Genomic DNA, 21051 nt, shown 5'->3' on the forward strand with positions numbered 1-21051 from the left:
ACATTCAACACCAACAACAAATTCATCACCTTTATTGGGCCCTAGCTGTCTCTCTTCCTCTGGAGGAAAGGACAATCATGTATACGTACACCTGTATCATATTCAGTCTAAGTTGCGTTGCCCAATGATACTACTTAGCTGTTAATAAAGTTTGTTAAAGATAGTTCTTGCAGAAGAAAAAATATTTCAAAAGAAATTCCTCTTCTCTTATTTGGTCATGTCCTTGTACCCATTTAAAGGCTATGGACCCTCCGTTATTGTGCGAGTGTGTGCGCGACATATTTTCATGCATTTGACTTTGGTTAAACTGCACACCACGAAATTTCAATAATATCCTTTCAATTTGATAATCTAACAAGTTTGTGCGTTTCAATATAATCGTTTTCAAACACTTGTAAGATTTCAACTTTTATTGCATTTTTGTTGAAAATGCAGCAATAAAATATGATAAGATATAAGCATTTAAATAGGTTCTTTCCCTTGCATTTTGTCTATCAATAAATCATCGTGAATACATTGGTATGTTTTATTTTTCATATACGTGGTGTATATTGAAGCAGAGAACTATATACTATAATAGGTCTCTAATCAGTGAAGTACTTAAAAGAAAAAGACAGACAGACGAAGAAAGGAAATGTTTAATTTGATGATTGACACTCATTCCTCGGATGAATGCTCCTTGTAGACACGATTCTTAAAGTATCGATATATGGATAAGAGCGATTACGAAATGACTTTTTGGTGAATACACGATCTCCTAAAGTAGTAGGGGAGATAATCAATCAGACGTCTACGAACGCACCGATCCCGTTTTTTTTTTACTTTCAATAGAATGCACCTTTGCATTACATTTTATTAAGTATTTCTTCATGAATCCGTTTAGTAACCATTATATATCTTACATTGACATATTATGTGTTTTATTACAGTATTGAAAATTTCAAATATCAATTTTTAAAATCAAAATCAACACTTTTGCATTTGGTCATGTGATACTCTTTATTCCAAAATGGCGGGTGGTTTATTATGACATCCGAGTCTGTCGCCCGGGGGTTGACATGTATGAGATACGGTATTGTAGAGATGTGTAGTTGTTTCGACATTTTGGAATCGTCGCTGGAGTAACCGTGAATATGGAAAGAAAGAGATCAGACGATATTGTGTCTCTTGATTCATGGAATGATGCCATTTCGACACCTGAGAGTGAATCACCGAAGTCCCTAGCGGATGCACTCATGGAGGACGCGAATATTGGTAAAACGTACGGTAAAAAACGATCTGCGCGAAGAAATCACCGCAGTAGATCTCACAGTGATCGTGATAGGGATCAAATGAAACAGGCCGATGCCGTGATACTCAGTCCATCCAAGTTTCTTGATCAACAGAATGGAGAAAGTGAGGCAACGTCGACAGGTGTTTTTGAATCACGTGAACCGGACATATTTTCAGACAGATTGATAGAACGAGAGACTCTAACGGGTACCCATGCAAAATCTAAACGAGAAAATGAATTTGGGAAGAAATCTCCAATACAAACTCGTTCAGGAAGCTCAAATGAAGATCAGAGACACGCCAAGATTGTTCAAGGGTGGGTTGGAGAATTGGATGAAGATCAAACTAAAAATACTTGTCAACGACATAGATCAAAGAAACCTAGCAGTCATCAGCAAAACCAGAAGTATAACCCTCATTCACAACAGTGTGACCGCTGTCAACAGCACCAGTCTGGTAAATCCAAAGTGATGTCGCAGTCGTGGCAGACACAGCCTCATCAATACCAACCCCAGCACCATCCGCGAGCACGTCACCTTCAGCAAAAGCACTGGATGGGTCATGAAAGACTCACCAATGTTTTGCAGTATCCGCCAACAGCCACATATCCTCCATCTTCCAGAAATACACACCATTCCTCTCAAAATGAAGAAGACATTGACCAAAGTGAAAAAATGAAAAACAAACTATTGTCTGTTTGGAACAATGTTCGATATGGTATGAAATTAATATCAATTCAGATCAGGAGTAATTAATTTAAGGAATTTTATCACGATTAAGATATTCAGCAATCTATTATATTATTAGAATAGAGGATTTGTGGTGATTGCTATAAGATTATATAGTATAATAAAAGCAGATTTACTCATTTAAATTCAAATTTTCTAAAGTATTCATATGCATACTTATATATATATTTATTATGCATATTTATTCATTTTATTCAATACTACTTTAAAAGACAATGTTTTAATGCAGAATTGTAAAAGAAGTCTTTAATAATCATTATGAATATGACAGGTCTTTTATATATAAAAATATCAATATTCTATATTTTATTATGGTTAATTATAAGATGACTGATCCCAAATGTTAAACTATGTTTTATACTTTGTAACTATATACTTACACTTGTAGTATGTGATTGTGATACAATAATTATGACCCTTACATAAATAAGTTGATTGATTGATTGATTGATCTATATTTAAATAATGAAATGGACTTGTATTTATTTTTATCTATCTTGTAGGCTGGACACTGAAGACTAAAACAAATTTTAAATGTGACAGTCCCATATTTCTACTCGGACAGTGTTACCATATTAGACCAAGTGGTAAGCGAAAATAAAAAGAAACTGAACTTGTGTATGAGTGTATTTCAAATATTTGATGCCATATAATATTATACTGTGGCATCCTCCGTCCATCCATCAACAATTTAACAATAATAACTTCTTTATTATATATATATATAATTACATGATTGGGATTTAATCTTATTTTGACTGTAAGTATTTATTAATGGTGGGTATTCATAAAGCTACAAATGGTGGAGGGCTCCAAATTATGTTGAGGGGTAGGGACAAAAAAGGAGCAATTTGACTATATTAAAGGTGAAATTTTGTTCAGAATTGTGGGGGGAAAGGCTGAGAAATCTGAATATTGTCCAAGTGCTAACTGAATATCTGAATATTATTTTTAAATATATATATATATACCACATTTATATTCAGAAATACAACTTGTATATCCATAACTAGTGTAATTAGTAAGAATAAATAACTTACTTCCCCTGTAGTATAAAACCACTGATAATATAATTATGGTGATTTCTGTTTCAGATGATGCCCCACTTCCTGGGGAGAAAATATGCATGGTCCCTACAGTGGAGAAGTTCAAACAGGATTTCTCCAGCCAGTTGTGGTTCACCTACCGCCAAGACTTTCCGGCCATCACCGGCACTAAACTCACGTCAGACTGTGGGTGGGGTTGTATGCTCCGGAGTGGTCAGATGATGGTGGCAAGAGCTTTTGTCAACCACTTTCTTGGCAGAGGTAGGCTACATGCACGAGAAGATGCAAACAATTCTGGGATTGAGATGGGCTTGGGTACACTGAGAATTTCGGGGCTTCATTTTGGCAGCATAAAGTACTTCAAGTGTTTAACAGCACTTTTTCAGTCAGCTCTGAAAAACTGTCAAATATTTATTTATGATTAAATCATGAAAAAATATCCCATGCCTCTAATCAAATCAGTAATACACTCATAAGTTTGAATACAATCAGAGACCATTTAAATCTAGTACATTGCTACATCAGCTTTGAAAACAAATATTTCTTTGGTGTCCAAATTAACCAATTCTTTCAGAATTTTTTTAAAACTTTGATATTGATATTTCACCGTTTACTTACAGATTGGAATGTGTTCAGAGATCAGTCGTTGGGAGAAGAAACTTACAGAAAACAAATTATTCGATGGTTTGGAGATTTTCCAAGTGAACAATCTCCATTTTCTATCCACCACCTAGCGGAAATAGGGAAGAAGCTGGGGAAAGACCCTGGGGACTGGTACGGGCCTTCTTCTGTCGCACACATTCTGAGGTGATTTTCTTTTCCATTTTTACAAAATATTTTCCATCAACTGTTGTAATGAAACATATATTTTGGGAAAACTTTGACTTGTCATGAAAAAATGTAAGATATCACTTGATATTTTATTAAATGTTTATTTTACAATAATTGCGAAAAAAGTTATATCAACTTATATTAATCACATTTGTTGGTCCAGATATAAGCAGTGTTTTATTAATTGGTTATATTTGGTTTGAACACATCATAGCATAGTCATTAAGGTCATAAATGAGATCCATTTACACAGATTTTGAAACAAGATTTAGTATGGGAAAGGCTTTTTGAATTTCAAATTTTGACAGTTTGAATGCAATACAATGATCTTTTCATATTGTTTGTCTTGGTTCTGATGTCACATCAGATACTAAAATTTGATGCTATACTTAAATAAATTTGACCCTACAATAGTGTCAACGTCACTCGTATGATGTTGTGGTCATTCTAAGCAATGTCAAAAAAGGATATATTGATGGTCATTGTATTAACTTTGTTTTCCTTATTCGATAGATTATGAAATACATGTATATCAAGAAACAAGATGGTATTTTTGTGTATTTCTGGGTTTCAGAGATGCCATGCTCAGAGGTTACTCAGCCCAGCCAGTCCTAGCCGATACCTGTATCTATGTAGCACAAGACAGTACAGGTAGGTAATTAGAAATCATTTTAAATTCTCGGCCTCACTCTGAGTCTCTTGTAATAATTTCATAATGACAGAAAGGGTTTTTATCAGTAAAAGAATATTTTGAGAGAAAAAAACTGGATGTTTGTGACACTTCTGTAATAGTTTCTTATAATCTGTCTTTTTGTAATCCCTTAAGATATAGAACCAGGTTGATTTACCTTGGATTCAAATCAGGGCTTTTTCTCACTGGTTTGGGATGGACCATTTTTGTCTCATTTTATGAAGGAAATTGGTGAATTGGGAAAAAAATTTAAGGAGTGACCTGTAAGTTTTGGGAATTTGGCTAGAATATGAAATAATTTCAATTGGGGTGGGGCATATTAATGGGCCCCAAAAATACCTTAGAAAAAGCCCAGCAAATATACCAGGGTAGATAGTTTTGAGTCTGACTGCAAGTGAGGTAAATTTCTGAAGGATATCTCGTTTCAATTCTGACAATGAGATTACCAGATAAACTCACCTAGGAATCACAGAATTAGAATTGCCATACAAACCAAGGGTTTGTGTTTAAAAGTATATCTTACCAAGGCATTTAATATTTCAATATTGAACAGAAAACAGAAATTACCTTCCTATTAAAGCAAAAATCTCTATATCATATTCTGAAGTCAGAAGAAAGTCAAATTCCTCTTTGATTTTAATTGTAATCTTAATTAAATTAAGAATTAATATTGAAATTTCTCCTTTGCTCTCCTCAGTGTACAAAAAGGATATTTACGAGATGTGCAGTAAAAGGGCAAGATCAGTTACAAGGCTTACAAGTTCGACAGAATCGGAGACAGACGGGGCCAAAACTAAATCTGTAGAGGAGGAGTATGAATGGAGACGAGCTGTGATCATATTAGTACCGATACGTCTCGGGAGTGAGGAAATGAACCCTGTATATGGACCATGTATCAAAAGTCTGCTAGCTCAGGATAACTGTATCGGAATCATAGGAGGAAAACCTAAACACTCTCTATACTTCATAGGGTTTCAGGGTAAGTTTTATTTTACATTCCTCGCATGTCATTTAATTTTTCAGTAAACTGTTGTATCATTCTTTTTTTATTCCTCTGTAGCTTTCATATAAATAAATTTGATGCCTGTTCAGTTTTTTTAATTTAAACAAGCAGTTGATATATACAGAATATGCAAGATATATAGTTCCCTTTGTCCCTTTGACCCTGGCTGTTAATAGGACGTTAAACAAAAGCAAGCAAAAAACCTTTGTACAGAATATGCAAGTTACTTCCCTTTATACTGCAAATAGAGTTATCGCCCTTGTTTTGATTAGCTTGAAGGTTTGCCTTAATTTTCAGAGCAGCTGGTATCTGGCCACCAGCCCTGAAGTTTTTTGTTAGAATTGCTCCAATAAATTCTAATACTAGATTATCTCCCCTTGAAAACAAGAATCAGACATATTCGAGACCAAAATCATAAAGCTCAATTTAATTAATAATTTTAATATTTTAGAGAGAGGTAGCAAGTCTAGTATCTGGTATTATATATGTATATATATTAAAGCATTAGTTAAATCTGATGCCTTTTGTTTATATTAGAAGATAATCGCTTCTTTTGTTTGATAAATCTCTTATTTCCTGTATTGATTTTACTCCTGTCTGTTATAGATGACAAACTGATCTACCTGGACCCCCATTACTGTCAGGATGTTGTCGACACAAGGGAGAGAAACTTCCCTGTACAGGTACAAACCCCGATAACACTGGATACTGGAGTTAATTTCGGAGTCAAATTCAGTGTTTGATAATTATAAGTCACTTAGTTTTAAAAAAATCTTATTCTGAAAATATCTATATTTTTAATAAAATTTTCAATTTTTTTAACAAATGAGTTTTTAGTAAAAATTGTAAAAATGGCAAAAGAGATTTTTTTTCCACTAAAAACGTTACCTCCCTTTGCATCCTATAAGGTTCATATTTGTTCTGGTTAAAATACCAAGTTTGCCACATAGAATTTCTGTAACAAAAAGCACAGATGATGATTCAATTACAAATTAATACAGATAAGTAAAATATTCAATGCAACAAATTACATGTGCACACTATAAAATTTTCAGATTCAGTGTAAGATGTAATGTCTATTTTGTTTGTAGTCCTACCATTGTCTGTCACCAAGGAAAGTTTCTTTGTCCAAGATGGACCCTAGCTGTACTGTAGGTTTCTACTGTAAAACCAAGAAGGAGTTTGAAACTTTTGTTTCACAGTCAGAAGCGGTAAGTATTGTTACAAGTGATATATGGGTTCTCCAGGTTTTAATTACTATATGGACACAGGAACTTGGCACAAAATCCAACCCTCTATCGTTATACTGTATAGTTGGTGGTGTTGGAAATTTACCAAGTCCCTGTGGAAGAGCAAAGTTTTACTACTAATGTTTAGGGATATTTACCTGAAGTTTCTAATTTTAGAAACCTTGGGTCGATATTGCATATACAACTTCATGACCATGGTGACGTCACAATGCCCTAATGTAAACTTATCAAGATGAATACATATAATGCAATTCCATCATTTTACAAACAAGGTTTTAATCTTATATAAAAAAAAGATCTTTGATTCAGTCATTATGGTATACTGACTGGGTAGATTCTAAAATATTGACCTCAGGCTTTGCGCTTGGTTAATATTTGATTCTACTAGGTCGTTCAAACACCATATTGACCTCAATAAAGGTCCATAATTGATTAATATCAATTTGTCAAAAAACTGACAAGACTCATAAAAGTTTTTGCTTATATAAGATACTGTTATAAACAGCTAATACTATACTGTACATTACATACATACCTCTTTCTTCTGATCTACAGATGGTGTCACCACCAAAACAGAAACTCTCCTACCCCATGTTTGTGTTCAGTGAAGGACGTGGCTCTGAGCTTAACCTAGACAGCCTGAGCCTAGAGGAAGACAAACTGCTTCGTATCCGACACGTCAAGACCGACCAGTATGGTCGAATACGTTCATCAACAGTCGATTCCGAGGAGTTTGTAGTGTTGTAGTCATAAGGAACCATTGTAAAATTAAAAAAATTATTAATCTCTCAAAACCATTTCCTTTGAAAAACATTCAACTAAAGAAGGTGATATGTAAAATCTTTTTGGTTTCCCAAAAAACTGTTATTTAACAAAATGGGTGGATGAAGGAAACTACCATCTAATGTGACATAATCTTAGCATGACATCTTTCAGATTGTGGACTTAACAAAAGGCCTTTTTCATGGATGATGTGTCTAAACAGTTCTTCTTAAAATTAATGCCTCTCTTCAGGAAGTACTTGATAAAAAAGGGTGTGTCCTTTTATGGGCAAAGTTGTGAAAAGTTTCTTACTATGCAGATATGAAAAACAATATGACTACTAAACAACTTTCTTGATTTTCAGGGTCAAATATTGTTGTCACTTTCTCAGAATTTATTGCATAAATTGTTTTAAATTTTTGCTCATATTTCTCTTGGACCTAGTTGTGCAACATGAATGGGGTTTTTTTTTTTATTTCAGATTTGATTTTATCAAGTTTTGTTTCAGAAAGTGATGGACAGGTCTTTCTCTGATTTTGAACACATTCATTATAGCTTGTTTTCAGAAAATTGTCACCAGTTAACTGCACTAGATTTCTTGTCCAAAGTTTGTTTTGTCATGACCTTAAGGTTAAAGTTCAATCTAATTTTGTTATTTTATTGGTGTAATGATATTTTTGTGACATGAAGCAAGCTAGATAAAAATCAAATAAGTTCAAGGTCCATTTTCTTCCTCATTCAAATATGATAAATGATATTTTTTCCAGAGAAAGCTGTCAGCTGTCTTCTGATTGGTCAAAATCAAGAATTGTTTTTTTTCTTGGGGGGGGGGGGGGGGGGGGGGACAAAAAGTGTACCAATAATCCCACTGCCTCTGTTTGTGAGTGGGCTACCGACAATGTGATTAAACCATACTTTATACATGTCACTTTTGACTTCGTCTAATTTTAGAAATTGACAAGGATTGAATTTTTATTAATATTAACAAATTTGGTTGAGATATTTATGGGAATGATATTTTGACATGTATTTGAGGTGTATATTGTAAATAGTATGATTGTAATGATTTTGTTTGCAATATCACTGTGAGAACAGTTAGGGAGATTTTGAACATGTTTGTTGAAGGAGAGCAATTCAAGAAATAATTTTCATGCTTGTATCTACTTATGGACCTAGTGCCATGAGATTAAAGGGAGTTAGGGGGAAGCAGCCATTCAAATATTTTCCCTTTTTTATGAACCCATTCTCTGCTTCAATCTGTGGGAGGTGTTTTCATTGAGGAAAGGAAGGACAAAAACACCAAGTTTGACGGGGCAATGAAAACTCCATATTTAGAAACCCACGAAACTCGGCTCTTGTTTAAAATTAATGAGTATTGCAAGTATCTCAACATCATTGATTTTGGATTTTTTTTTTTTTTACATTAAACAATGATCATTATTCTTACACACGGGTCATTCAATTCAATATTCAACTTCATTATTTACCGAGATCAGAAAAAGAGTTCATTGTAGCTTCAGGTAACAGACTTTGGTTTTCATGTATTGGTATGATTCTGTGATTTTGGTAGATTTTTATTTTGTTAATTTAAAGCTTTTGTTTAAAAAATATATCATTGCAACACATACAAGTATAAGGTATCCCAGAGATACAGGTTATAATTAGCTACAGGTTTTATGTAGCGGTTATATAGTGTTATATATATATATACAATGTAAATGTATTGTTTTTGTGATTGTATGTTATTTATGACAATTTTCGCTACTGTTGATTAAGAATTCAACTTGTTATGAAACCAATAAAAAGAAATGTTGGACATTATTACTTTGCCTTCATGATTTTGTTTTATAATTATGAAAATTCCATTGTTATGGATGTGTATATGTACAATCTACATTTTATGTAAGTAGAAAATTACCTTGAATGACCTGGACCTTTGAAAAAATGACACCACATAATATGAGTGTGCAAAAAGTTGACTGTGTAACAGAAAGGAATACACGAGGCAGAACAACAACAACACAGTTCTAAACATGACAAAAACCTGACATAACATTATCGTTTAAGGTAATATTTTACCGTTTTTTGACATTATAACCATCTAAATTACACTATTTGTTGATAAATGTCTAAAACTTAAAGAAATACGTGATGACTTTCGTGAAAATTGGAGTATTTCTATTTTTTTGGTCAGATTGTCGTAGTCGAATAACCGAAAAATACGACTTTTCCAACCCAATTAAACGATTTTTTTAACATGATTCAAGAGAAAATGGTTGGTGGAAGGTACTGTACTACATTTACAATCCTGCTGTGTGCCCAATCAGGAATCGAACCCACGTCTTTGGTGTGATAACCCCCAGCTCTACCTCTCGAGTCAAAGAAGCATGCTCCGCCAGCCGAATGACAGTGACCATGTTTAACACTATGTACAAGCCACACTGACCCATTCCTTTTACAAGTTTTATTCATTATTCAATTTGAATATGCATCTATTATTGAGAATTCATACAGCACTTTCTCACATAAAAAACCTGAACACAACAAATTCCTCCTCATGATTCATAATACTCAACATGTTCCTTGCCCTTTGGTTTTAACACTGTCTCATCATGAAGATTCACTATCCATCCTGGTGCAAGTCCATAAAATATCTGACGTGGATCTTTCCTTTCAGATAACATTGGAAATTTTTCATCATTTGTGATGTCTGGCAAATCGTATCCATACTTTTGAGCAAGTTCTATGCGGGCATCCTTGATCTTTTCTGGGTCAGCTAAATACCCTCGGTTTTTTGCATCAGTGTAATATTTGAAAACGTCAGAAGGTGGAACCTTACATTTGGGGATGGGCATTCCTTTCATAAAGAAGTTCTTTGGGGACACAACAGCCATCAGGGATGGTGTATCGAAATAGCGTGTTGTGATTGTTCCTCCATTTTTCTCAATGGCTGCTATTGTGAGTTCATCAGCCCACTGCACTTCAATGTTGATCTGAGCAGCGAACATGTCAGCTCCCTGTCATTATAAAAAGTGTAATTTTAGACAACAGAACAATTTCAAATCTGTATCTGACAACAAAGACGTGTACTAGTGTAGTATAGTCATACTCGGTAATAGCTGAAGTGGGGAAAATTGTTCAATATCAATTTCTTATTTCAGCAGTGTTTTGTTGGATCTGTTCCTAGGAACTTGAGACTAATTTCAATGGACAGAAATATAAATTTAATTATCTTATTTTGAATCTCAAAAAAATCTATATTAATGTATATCTTGTTATGGCAGCCATGTTGGATTTCAAAATCACCAAAATACTAATTATAGTGTCGGTTCGGAAAATCGCAGAATTACTGCCAAAAGTTTACAGCTAAATCTCAAATGTTAGACTTTTTCAAAACTCTTGACTTGAGTCTCTGAACTTCCCACCAAGGATCACTGTCAGAATATCAATGAAAGGTTTATTTTTTTGAGATAGCCATAGTTTTCAAACCAGTCCAAAAAATAATAGTCAGGGTTTCTCTGGGTTATTCCTAAGAAGTCCAAACATTTACATGATAGCCATCCCACGACAAAAGACAAACCTAAAAACTTATGTAACACTGTTGCAAGCAATGAAGAAAATTATCAAGGGTTATAATTTCTTCTGTTCTTGCTTTTATTGATTACTATTTAATTAGATTCTGTAATTGTTTTGTAGAATATAAGTATGGTTGTTTAGAATAGTTAATGTCAATTTAATGTCCTAGGTTTAAAGTGGAGGGAGTGGGGAGGGAGGGGGGGACATTTCAAACTCAACATGTGAAGAAAGTAAAGACATAAGACACATTACATCACGTAACCATTACAACCTGTCTAGCTTCTTACCTCCTCTGTAAGGTGGACACCATATTGTTTCTGTATAGGGTTGACCTTCAACAGGCCAGTGTTACATATTGATGTCAGGTCTATAGGCTCACTTCTGTCCACACGGTTCAGGTCAATCATCCGCTGTAGCTTCAACAATGACAGTGGTACATACTCTCTGCGTAAACTGTAACAAAGATCATGTTTAAGCAAATATAATTCATATATGCTACATTAGGATTTTTTTTTCTGCTAAATTTCGGACCACATTTGGGCTCCGATCCCCAATGGCAAAGCCCTTAAATTTTTCCACTCAAAGCATTTAAATCCCAAAAATATTGGTAGTTTAATAATTTGTCAAGACATCTGGATTGTTCCTTCCCATGTAAAATTCAGTAGAAGTCAGAATGGATTTAGATTGTTGTGCATTTCATTTGCTTCAGGAGACTATATTATAAACTATATTGGAGAGAAATAACCCTAATTATTATGATCCAATTTTAACACCTTTTTCGCAACATCTCAAATAGGGAAAAATCACATATTGTGTTTTGTGATATTACTCTTTTTGAGATTTTGTAATACTGACTTTTTTTCTGCAGTAACACATTTGACCCCTGTGACCTAGAAAGTACACCAATGTTATCCATTTGCACAAATATGATAGCCCTTCATCACAGCAAATCACATGTCCAGTATAAGGCCTCTGGACCTCGTGGTTATCAAGTAAAAGTTGTTTTAAGATTAACACATCAAACCTCTGTGACCTTTAAAGTAGGTCATTCATTTCAACAGAGACATATATACAGAGAGCTTGGTAACTCTCTATTTGCCCTTGTGTTAACATAGTAGCCCCTGACCTTCCCACAATCCTTTGCGGTCACTCGGTTCAGTCTTCACTTGATGCCATATTAGAGAAATCGTGAAAACCACACACATAATTATCGATAATTTCTATTTGAAATCATCACCAAGATCCAATTTTGTGCTTTAATTTTATTAATATCAAAGTGCAGAAGTGTCATCAATATGAAATATATCACAATTTGCTGTCCAAGTGTTTGTATTTTGAGTATGAAAGTCAAGCACAACGCAGGAAAGATCGGCGGGAATCTCCAATTTTCGAAAAGTCCCTATGGGGTTTTCGAGAATACGGATAAATGACAACAATGTGCATGATAACCAAGACCATATGATAGTTTTTGGTTAATGTGGTAACTTTTGTAGTGGGCTAAATAAAACGAGGTGCTTTTTGTGTGCGTTTAAAATTGACGATGTTTTGGTCTGACGTAATGGCTGCTTAATTACAAAACTTGGACATGTCGAATAGGACCCAATGGATTTTCGAAAATACGGATAAATGACAACAATGTGCACAGACTATAAGACTATATCCCATAAGTATGATAGTTTTTGGTTAATGTGGTAACTTTTGTAGCGGCCTAAATAAAACGATGTGCTTTTTGTGTGTATTTAAAATTGACGATGTTTTGGTCTGACGTAATAACCAGAACATGTCGAATAAGTTCCAGTACATCGATACACACATGCGCAAAGCCCGATTTACCTGTGCTCGCGTGTGTTTGATAGAGGGCAAGGCGCTCTCGATAACTTAAGGGATATGCTTGAGTGGTCACGAATAAAGGGAGCCACCACTTGTACAGGGAAATAGCGATGTTACTTATCTCTGTATATATGTCTCTGATTTCAACAAGCTTACTTGATAGCAGCCCATCATATCAGAATGGCCTTATATTGCATAATGTGCCTCTTGGTTCTTGAAATGAGGTTGTTTGAAGATTTTGGCACATTTGACTCTCATGATCTTGAAAGTAGTTCAAGGTCATTCATTTGAATAAACTTGGAAGCCCTTCCCCCAGCATACTACAGGCTCAATATGAGATCTGCGGGCCTCTTGGTTATTGAGAAGAAATTGTCAGAATAAAAAAAGTTGACAACAGATGCCCCATAGCATAAGCTCACTTGCCCTTCAGTGCAGGTGAGCTTTTAATACTAACAAGTCTTGCCAAAAAAAAAAACCAGGATGACCTGATTAGCCTTATTGAGGGCATTTTTATTTAGATGGACAAACCGGTCCATCAACTTTTTAAATGTAACATTTGTTGTCAAGACTGGTCTGAAAGTGATGCAAGAAGACTAGTTACCTCCAAACATCTTGTAAATCAGTTGCAATATAGAATGTAGTCTAGTAAAACTGGCCATAATTGCAGGTTGCAAATATTCCGAGTCCATTGCATAAACAGAGTCTGATTTAGAGTCTGATATTATGGTCAATTTTAGCAGCCTACATAGAATAGTAAATAATAATAATTCAGTAGATATATAGTATATATTAGATCTACTGTATGTATTATGGTATATACAAGCCCCAGTTTCCTCTAGCCAACACCAAACTTAAAAACATTTTGACGGACAGATGTCTCATGAGGGATCTGTCTGTCTATATCTAATGTCGGAGCAAGAGAAAACTTGGCCTATATTTAAACATAACTGGATGTTCATAACCTATAATTCAAATCACAAATTTCTTCCTACAAATGACCAAGTGATTCTCGTTTGTTGTCGGTATGGTCATTATGGTCAACAATAGCCATTTTGGACTGACATAGTGATACCAGCCTCTGTGTTATAGTCTATAGGTTTATACTTACTGATGGTTTTCGTAATATGGTTCCTTTGGGATCAGTAGATAGAAGGGTGTGTTGTTTCCCTCAAACCCTATCCTGGGTAGAGTGTCCCTAGCTCCTTGACCTTTCTGACCACGCCCATGAGTATTACCTCTTTTAGCATCTCGTCTACGATTTACCTGAGAGAGAAAAAAAACTTGAATCAGTTCTTGTGAAACATGGCCTGCCTTGCACCTAAATAACATTACTGGATAACAAAGTAACAACGTAAAATGAAGGGCCATACGGACGGAATATAACACTGATAAGATTAAATTGGTGTTTTAGGGTATATAAATATCTCATTTATCCATATATGTAAGGTAATTGTTATATCACGCCCGATTTTGCACCAATATCTCAGTGACACCAAACAGTATCGGAGAATTCCATGTTTCATATAGCAGTGCACTCTGGCCCTACACCAGGCATTGTTTCAGGGCCAGAGGAAACTCAGTCTAAGTAACAGCATAATACTGTTGTGAATGTATGTGACAAGATGACTTCCCTTGGTAAGATACTCGAGATATCGAAAGACAACTCATCCCAGAGGTGATGTGCTGTACACTTGGGGCCTGTTCTTTTATGCGGACTAACCGGTCCGTCAGTTTTTAAATGTTATATTTCAAACTTATATCTTGACGAACCTGCAAATGTTAATACATGTACAGGCCTTAGAAATCTTTGTCAAGGCTCGTCTGACAACAATATAAAACCACCGGGTCCGTCTTTATTTCATAAACGAACAACACCGGTTCAAGTGGTCTAGCCATTTGGACCGAAAAAATGAAAATGGCCACGCTCGTATCAGAACATATAATATTATACGTACCCGTACTAGCGTAATCGTAGACTACACTTTCCAATACTATAATATAGACTCAAATTATTATCGATTTTGAAGAAACATGTACAATATGAATCCTGGAATGATCTTGTAGATTATATGTACAAAATCTACATATATCTTGTGTAAAATAACAGTGCTGGAACGTGCATGAATTCACGACTACTGTTCCGTCACGAGTACTGTATGGGTCCTAGTATGGCTACAGATCTGAAAAGACAATCACATGCACAGCGCCGACCAACAGATCGTTTTATTTATGATATTCTGTTACACAATGGCATCGTTATGTATACATTTCTATGATGTTAAACGTACCTTATGTGGTTTGGACCCAGGCATATCTTTCAGATTCCCCAGAGAAACCCTGGGAAATGTTCGTAAAAGTTTCATAGCCTTATCGGCGACCTTGCCAGCCATGTTGAAAAGTGAACCAGCTCAGACAAACGCTTAAATTTGGGCCTAATTAAAACGGTGGTAGAGAATTTGTGTATCCCGAGCCGAGCCCGAGCCGAAGACCCGAGCCCGAGCTTTGGATATTTTCGTTTTTCTCCTTCATTACTGAATGGATTAAAGTGATTTTTTCTACAAAGATTTGATTTCAGGTTTTAAATCAATCCGTGTAAGTGGATTTTCTTAAAATGTATTTTAACGTCCTAAATCGACGATTTTCATTTTCTAGGGGAGAATTTGTGTAGCCCGCAATCAAGCGTGACTATTCATGTTTTTTGCTGATTATTTCCGATACATGCTATTATTGAGAAATATTACTAGATACAAACAACAAGTAAATATAGCTGATTCTTAAAATATAAATTTCAACATATATCTAATGTGACTTGGTGTCAAATTTTGACATTTTGTAACCGCGCCGACGATCAATGAACTCGCCGTGTTTACCGAGCTTTCACCGAGCCCGTGCTAAGGGCAGATAACTCTACCGATCCCGAGCTTTGTAGAACTTTTAGCCATTCTGGTATAAGAATGTTTCCGGGCTCTGCGACGAGGACGCAGTTCTACAAAGAGCCCATATCATTTTAATGATTTTAAATATATTTACCCATCTTTTCATTATTGTTTATCACATTAAATTATTTTTATCAACATATGTACTTTCAGAGACATATATACATATATGTATATATGTCTCTGGTACTTTTTTATTTTTTTACGTAGAAAATAAAGTTTTCATTTGTGGTATAAACCAATTCACTGGTTTACTTTTTATCTGTTACTAAAGCTATTTCTTTTAGTAAAAAAAATATTTTCATCAATGCATGATTTTAATACAACTACACAGAGACATATATACAGAGAGATTAGTAACATCGCTATTTCCCCGTACACATAGTGGCTCCCTTTATTCGTGACCACTCAAGCATATCCCTTATCGAGAGCGTCCTGTCTCCTATCAAACACACGCGAGCGCAGGTAAATCGGGCTATGCGCATGTGTGTATCGTAGTATTGGAACTTATTCGACATGTTCTGGTTAATCCGCCATTACGTCAGACCAAAACATCGTCATTTTAAATACACACAGAAAGCACATCGTTTTATTTTGGCCACTACAAAAGTTACCACATTAACCAAAAACTATCAAACTTATGGGATATAGTCTTATTGATCACGCATATTGTTGTCATTTATCCGTATTTTCTAAAATCCATTGGGTCCTATTCGACATGTCCATGTTTGTAATTAAGCCGCCATTACGTCAGACCAAAACATCGTCAATTTTAAACGCACACAAAAAGCACATCGTTTTATTTAGGCCACTACAAAAGTTACCACATTAACCAAAAACTATCATACTTATGGGATATAGTCTTATTGATCATGCACATTGTTGCCATTTATCCGTATTTTCTAAAATCCATTGGGTCCTATTCGACATGTCCAAGTTTCGTAATTAAGCAGCCATTACGTCCGACCAAGACATCGTCAATTTTAAACGCACACAAAAAACACATTGTTTTATCTAGGCCACTACAAAAGTTACCACATTAACCAAAAACTATCATACTTATGGAATGTGGTCTTGATTATCATGCACATTGTTGTCATTTATCCGTATTCTCGAAAACCCCATAGGGACTTTTCGAAAATTGGAGATTTCCGCCGATCTTTCCTGCGTTGTGCTTGACTTTCATACTCAAAATACAAACACTTGGACAGCAAATTGTGATATATTTCATATTGATGACACTTCTGCACTTTGATATTAATAAAATTAAAGCACATAATTGGATCTTGGTGATGATTTCAAATAGAAATTATCGATAATTATGTGTCTGGTTTTCAAGTTTTCTCCAATATGGCGTCTAGTGATAAGGGATATGCTTGAGTGGTCACGAATAAAGGGAGCCACTATGTGTACGGGGAAATAGCGATGTTACTAATCTCTCTGTATATATGTCTCTGATTCACATATATCACTAAAGGCTTTACTAATGTACAGTCACAAAGCTCGAGATCGGTAGAGTTATCTGCCCTTAGCACGGGCTCGGTGAAAGCTCGGTAAACACGGCGAGTTCATTGATCGTCGGCGCGGTTACAAAAATGTCAAAATTTGACACCAAGTCACATTAGATATATGTTGAAATTTATATTTTTAGAATCAGCTATATTTACTTGTTGTTTGTATCTAGTAATATTTCTCAATAATAGCATGTATCGGAAATAATTAGCAAAAAACATGAATAGTCACGCTTGATTGCGGGCTACACAAATTCTCCCCCTAGAAAATGAAAATCGTCGATTTAGGACGTTAAAATACATTTTAAGAAAATCCACTTACATGGATTGATTTAAAACCTGAAATCAAATCTTTGTAGAAAAAATCACTTTAATCCATTCAGTAATGAAGGAGAAAAACGAAAATATCCAAAGCTCGGGCTCGGGTCTTCGGCTCGGGCTCGGCTCGGGATACACAAATTCTCTACCACCAATTAAAACGCACCGCTGACTCGGCAGATCAGCAACGCGTTTTGGAACTCTCTAATGTTTACATGTGATACCATGCCTGAGCACGAACAGATCAAATAGCTAAAAAACAACAAATTGCTAGGAAATAGAAATCCAATAATTTGTAAAGATGGTCTTTAGTAAGTATTGAACATTTGACGTGATATTTATCTGTAACACATATCACATGCCTTACATTTATGTAAAATTAAGTATTTTCTAGAAATTTCTATTCATCATGCATAGAGCAAGGGTACGTAATTTCGCACAGTACGTAAATTCGCACACCTGACGATTTTTTGCGTTTTCCTCCAAGTGGTCGAGGGCTGTGTTTTTTTTTGTTTACATGTTGACTTATGCCAACCTTTAGTGGAACATTTGCCGTTTTAAGTACATCTTTTCAGATTTAGTTCGTTTTGAAAACAAATTTTAACTGATACGAATCTCGTCCGATAAAATGGATACCGGATGATTAAATATTTTATTTAAAATAATCCCAATTGTTGATTGGCATGTGAATTTGCAAATATTTAAGGAAAATATCATTTGATCAGATTATAAACAAAACTTATTACAGATCCACCAAGTATAACTAATAACAGCGCTGACCTGCAGACACCCCGTCATTTTCACCGCCTTGTTTACATTACCTCCGTAGGGAGCGGTCATTATTTAAAGCAAAAATGGCGGTAAATTGACATTTACATTATTTTGTTTTTAAAGATTTTTTTAATCATGGCATTGGGCTTAATCTTAGTTTAGGATGTTGTTTGTCTACAAAATGGCTGAAAACTATTTTTACCAACAAAATTAAAGAAGTTAGATAGGTGTGCGAAATTACGTTCCCGATCGTCTTCAAACCCAGCAATAAACACAAGTTAACAACAGCTCCCTTGTGCAGTGATACGTGTGCGCATATCAGGTTGCACACTTGTATGTTACGAAGCATTTGTACATCTAACAATGTGAGGTATTCTTTCTAGATTTGAAATTGATTTGATGGAAATGTATTTAAAAACATACCGAAAGTGTGCGAAATTACGTACCCCCACTCTATATATATTGATGCTTTTGTCTTGTCAAATAATACATATATATACAATCAATGTAAGTATTTGATTCCTTTTACAGAAGTTTTTAATCAATTTATATATAAATTGGAGATCCTCTCATTTTTGACAAAGTTTCATCTATTAGTAATCAAAATCAATTTCCTGATTTTTACTAATATTACTGGCACTCCATTATCATGACTGTGCATATGCTAAAGAGAAATATCAGTTAGTTTTAGCTAGTAAGGTAACCTGAATTAATTGAATTTTGTTTATTTCAAACAATTATGGATCTGAAACAGGAGAGGAGAAAATGTAGCGGCCAGACCGGGGTTTGAACCCGGGACCTCCGAACACTAGCCGGATGCTCTACCAATTGAGCTACCTGGTCACTGATGATCGACCTAGTCAAGTCCCACTACACATCAAAATATATCAACATATATTAATCACTCTTGTTGGCCCAGATGAAAGCACACAAGTTATTACCATGGGTACTAGCCTGTTCAGTCAGTACACCTAATATATATATTGGATGTATGCACAGATGAGGGTAGCACCTATGATCTTTCTGTGGGAGGAAACCAGATTACCCTGAGAAAACCCATGTGGTGGGGCAGGTGACTCCCACACCTAATCTTGTCGAATCTGGATTGAATCTCGGCTGCTTAGGTGAAAGACAAGTGTGTTACAGCACCAAAATAGTATGATGGAGCAACGAAAAAAATCCTATTCTCACTGGGGCTTGAATTATAGCCTGAATTTTCTCTGGCTCCGACTCCATGCAGACTTAGGCATTCTGACAGATAGATGTCCGGAGCTAAAGGTCAGAATGTTCATGTTTGTGTCGGGACAAGAGGAAACTTGGGATACTCAAATTAGAGACCTGTTACTTTCTAACTGAACACCCTACCACTTGGCTAAAAGGACCTTCCCATTAGCTTGAATTGGTGAAGTGACAATATAGCTACATATACATGTGTATATAATTATATACATGTACTCTTTACTTTTACAGATCTACAATGCTTTGTACATACCCACCAATCCAACTTGTGGTGACCTGATTCTGAAATGTGTAGCTTAATTGAGAGAGCCTCAGTTGAATTGCCCCATTTGCTATAAAATTGAACTGTTATTAACAAATAAGAACACATTTTCACTTTTGTATACAGTGAATACTGAAATCAAAGTTTGTATCATTGTTTTCTCATTCATGAACGAAAGAAATTTCCTTTACCAAGAGAAAAATCGAAAACATATTTGTAATCATGATTTGTTCTGTATTTTCAGTAACTGAAACCCTCATTAGGAAGCGAGCAGAGCATAACAATTTAGAGATCTCAACACTTGAAGAGGTGACCTTGCATCAACAGGATATTGAAAAGTAACTATTTCAACATTAGATGTATCACAAGTTTTCCTTCATTCAACAAAATATTTATTCTCTACCGTATATCCTGAAAACTAGTTTCATCTAGGTTGATTCTTATACAAAAATGTATTACTGAAATAGTTGCACATTGACATATATTATGATTTTAATAAGTTTCAAAAAATATGTGTCTTATTATAATGTTGTTTTTTTTTGTAGAATTATGGTATCCGTATATTTTTTTAAGTTATCAGCATATTTTCTCTGAAACATTTTGAGATTTGCATTCTTTAATAACAATTTTTTGTATACCGTTACATAAATCATATTTTGAAAATTTCAAACCAAAGAAAAGTATTGCCAGAGAGACATATTCTGAAATTAAATCTTTCATTTCTAGGACTGTTTTTATGGTTAACATAAATTTATTTATACATATGATAACATAATGTATGTAAATAGCTTTGTTTGTAAATGTGTTTTACTTACAGGATTGAGTATATTGATAAATGGTGTCGGGAACTGAAGATTCTATACTTACAGAGCAACCTTATCCCCAAAATCGGTGAGTTTTGGATTTATGTTTTAATTATCTTTAAGAAATGGTAAATTTACATTTTCTTAAGGTTTTGAATACTACACAATAACACACTTAAACAGTATGTATTTCTATTAATA

General features: G+C 34.8%; 2 protein-coding genes across 2 annotated transcripts in view; one reads left to right on the forward strand and one right to left on the reverse strand.

Moving 5' to 3' along the window:
• The first annotated feature begins 929 nt into the window (after positions 1–929).
• The window catches only part of LOC117326559, a 35347-nt gene continuing 15225 nt past the window's right edge, over positions 930–21051 (forward strand). The window contains exons 1-12 of the mRNA XM_033883316.1: positions 930–1989; positions 2525–2608; positions 3116–3328; positions 3688–3874; positions 4473–4549; positions 5287–5568; positions 6199–6275; positions 6684–6803; positions 7398–7588; positions 12049–12077; positions 20292–20385; positions 20865–20938. Coding sequence (XP_033739207.1) covers positions 1134–1989; positions 2525–2608; positions 3116–3328; positions 3688–3874; positions 4473–4549; positions 5287–5568; positions 6199–6275; positions 6684–6803; positions 7398–7588; positions 12049–12077; positions 20292–20385; positions 20865–20938 — 2284 coding nt within the window. The 5' untranslated portion in view covers positions 930–1133. The remainder of the gene's footprint in view (positions 1990–2524; positions 2609–3115; positions 3329–3687; positions 3875–4472; positions 4550–5286; positions 5569–6198; positions 6276–6683; positions 6804–7397; positions 7589–12048; positions 12078–20291; positions 20386–20864; positions 20939–21051) is intronic.
• Positions 10054–15430, reverse strand: LOC117326143 (39S ribosomal protein L15, mitochondrial-like). Its single transcript, XM_033882777.1, has 4 exons — positions 15299–15430; positions 14119–14273; positions 11468–11633; positions 10054–10621 (listed from the first exon to the last, which is right to left on the reverse strand). Exons 1-4 carry the CDS (start codon positions 15398–15400, stop codon positions 10160–10162), a joined length of 885 nt encoding a protein of 294 aa, XP_033738668.1. The 5' UTR covers positions 15401–15430; the 3' UTR covers positions 10054–10159.

Source organism: Pecten maximus, chromosome 4 (assembly GCF_902652985.1).
Source record: "Pecten maximus chromosome 4, xPecMax1.1, whole genome shotgun sequence".
NCBI lineage: Eukaryota > Metazoa > Mollusca > Bivalvia > Pectinida > Pectinidae > Pecten > Pecten maximus.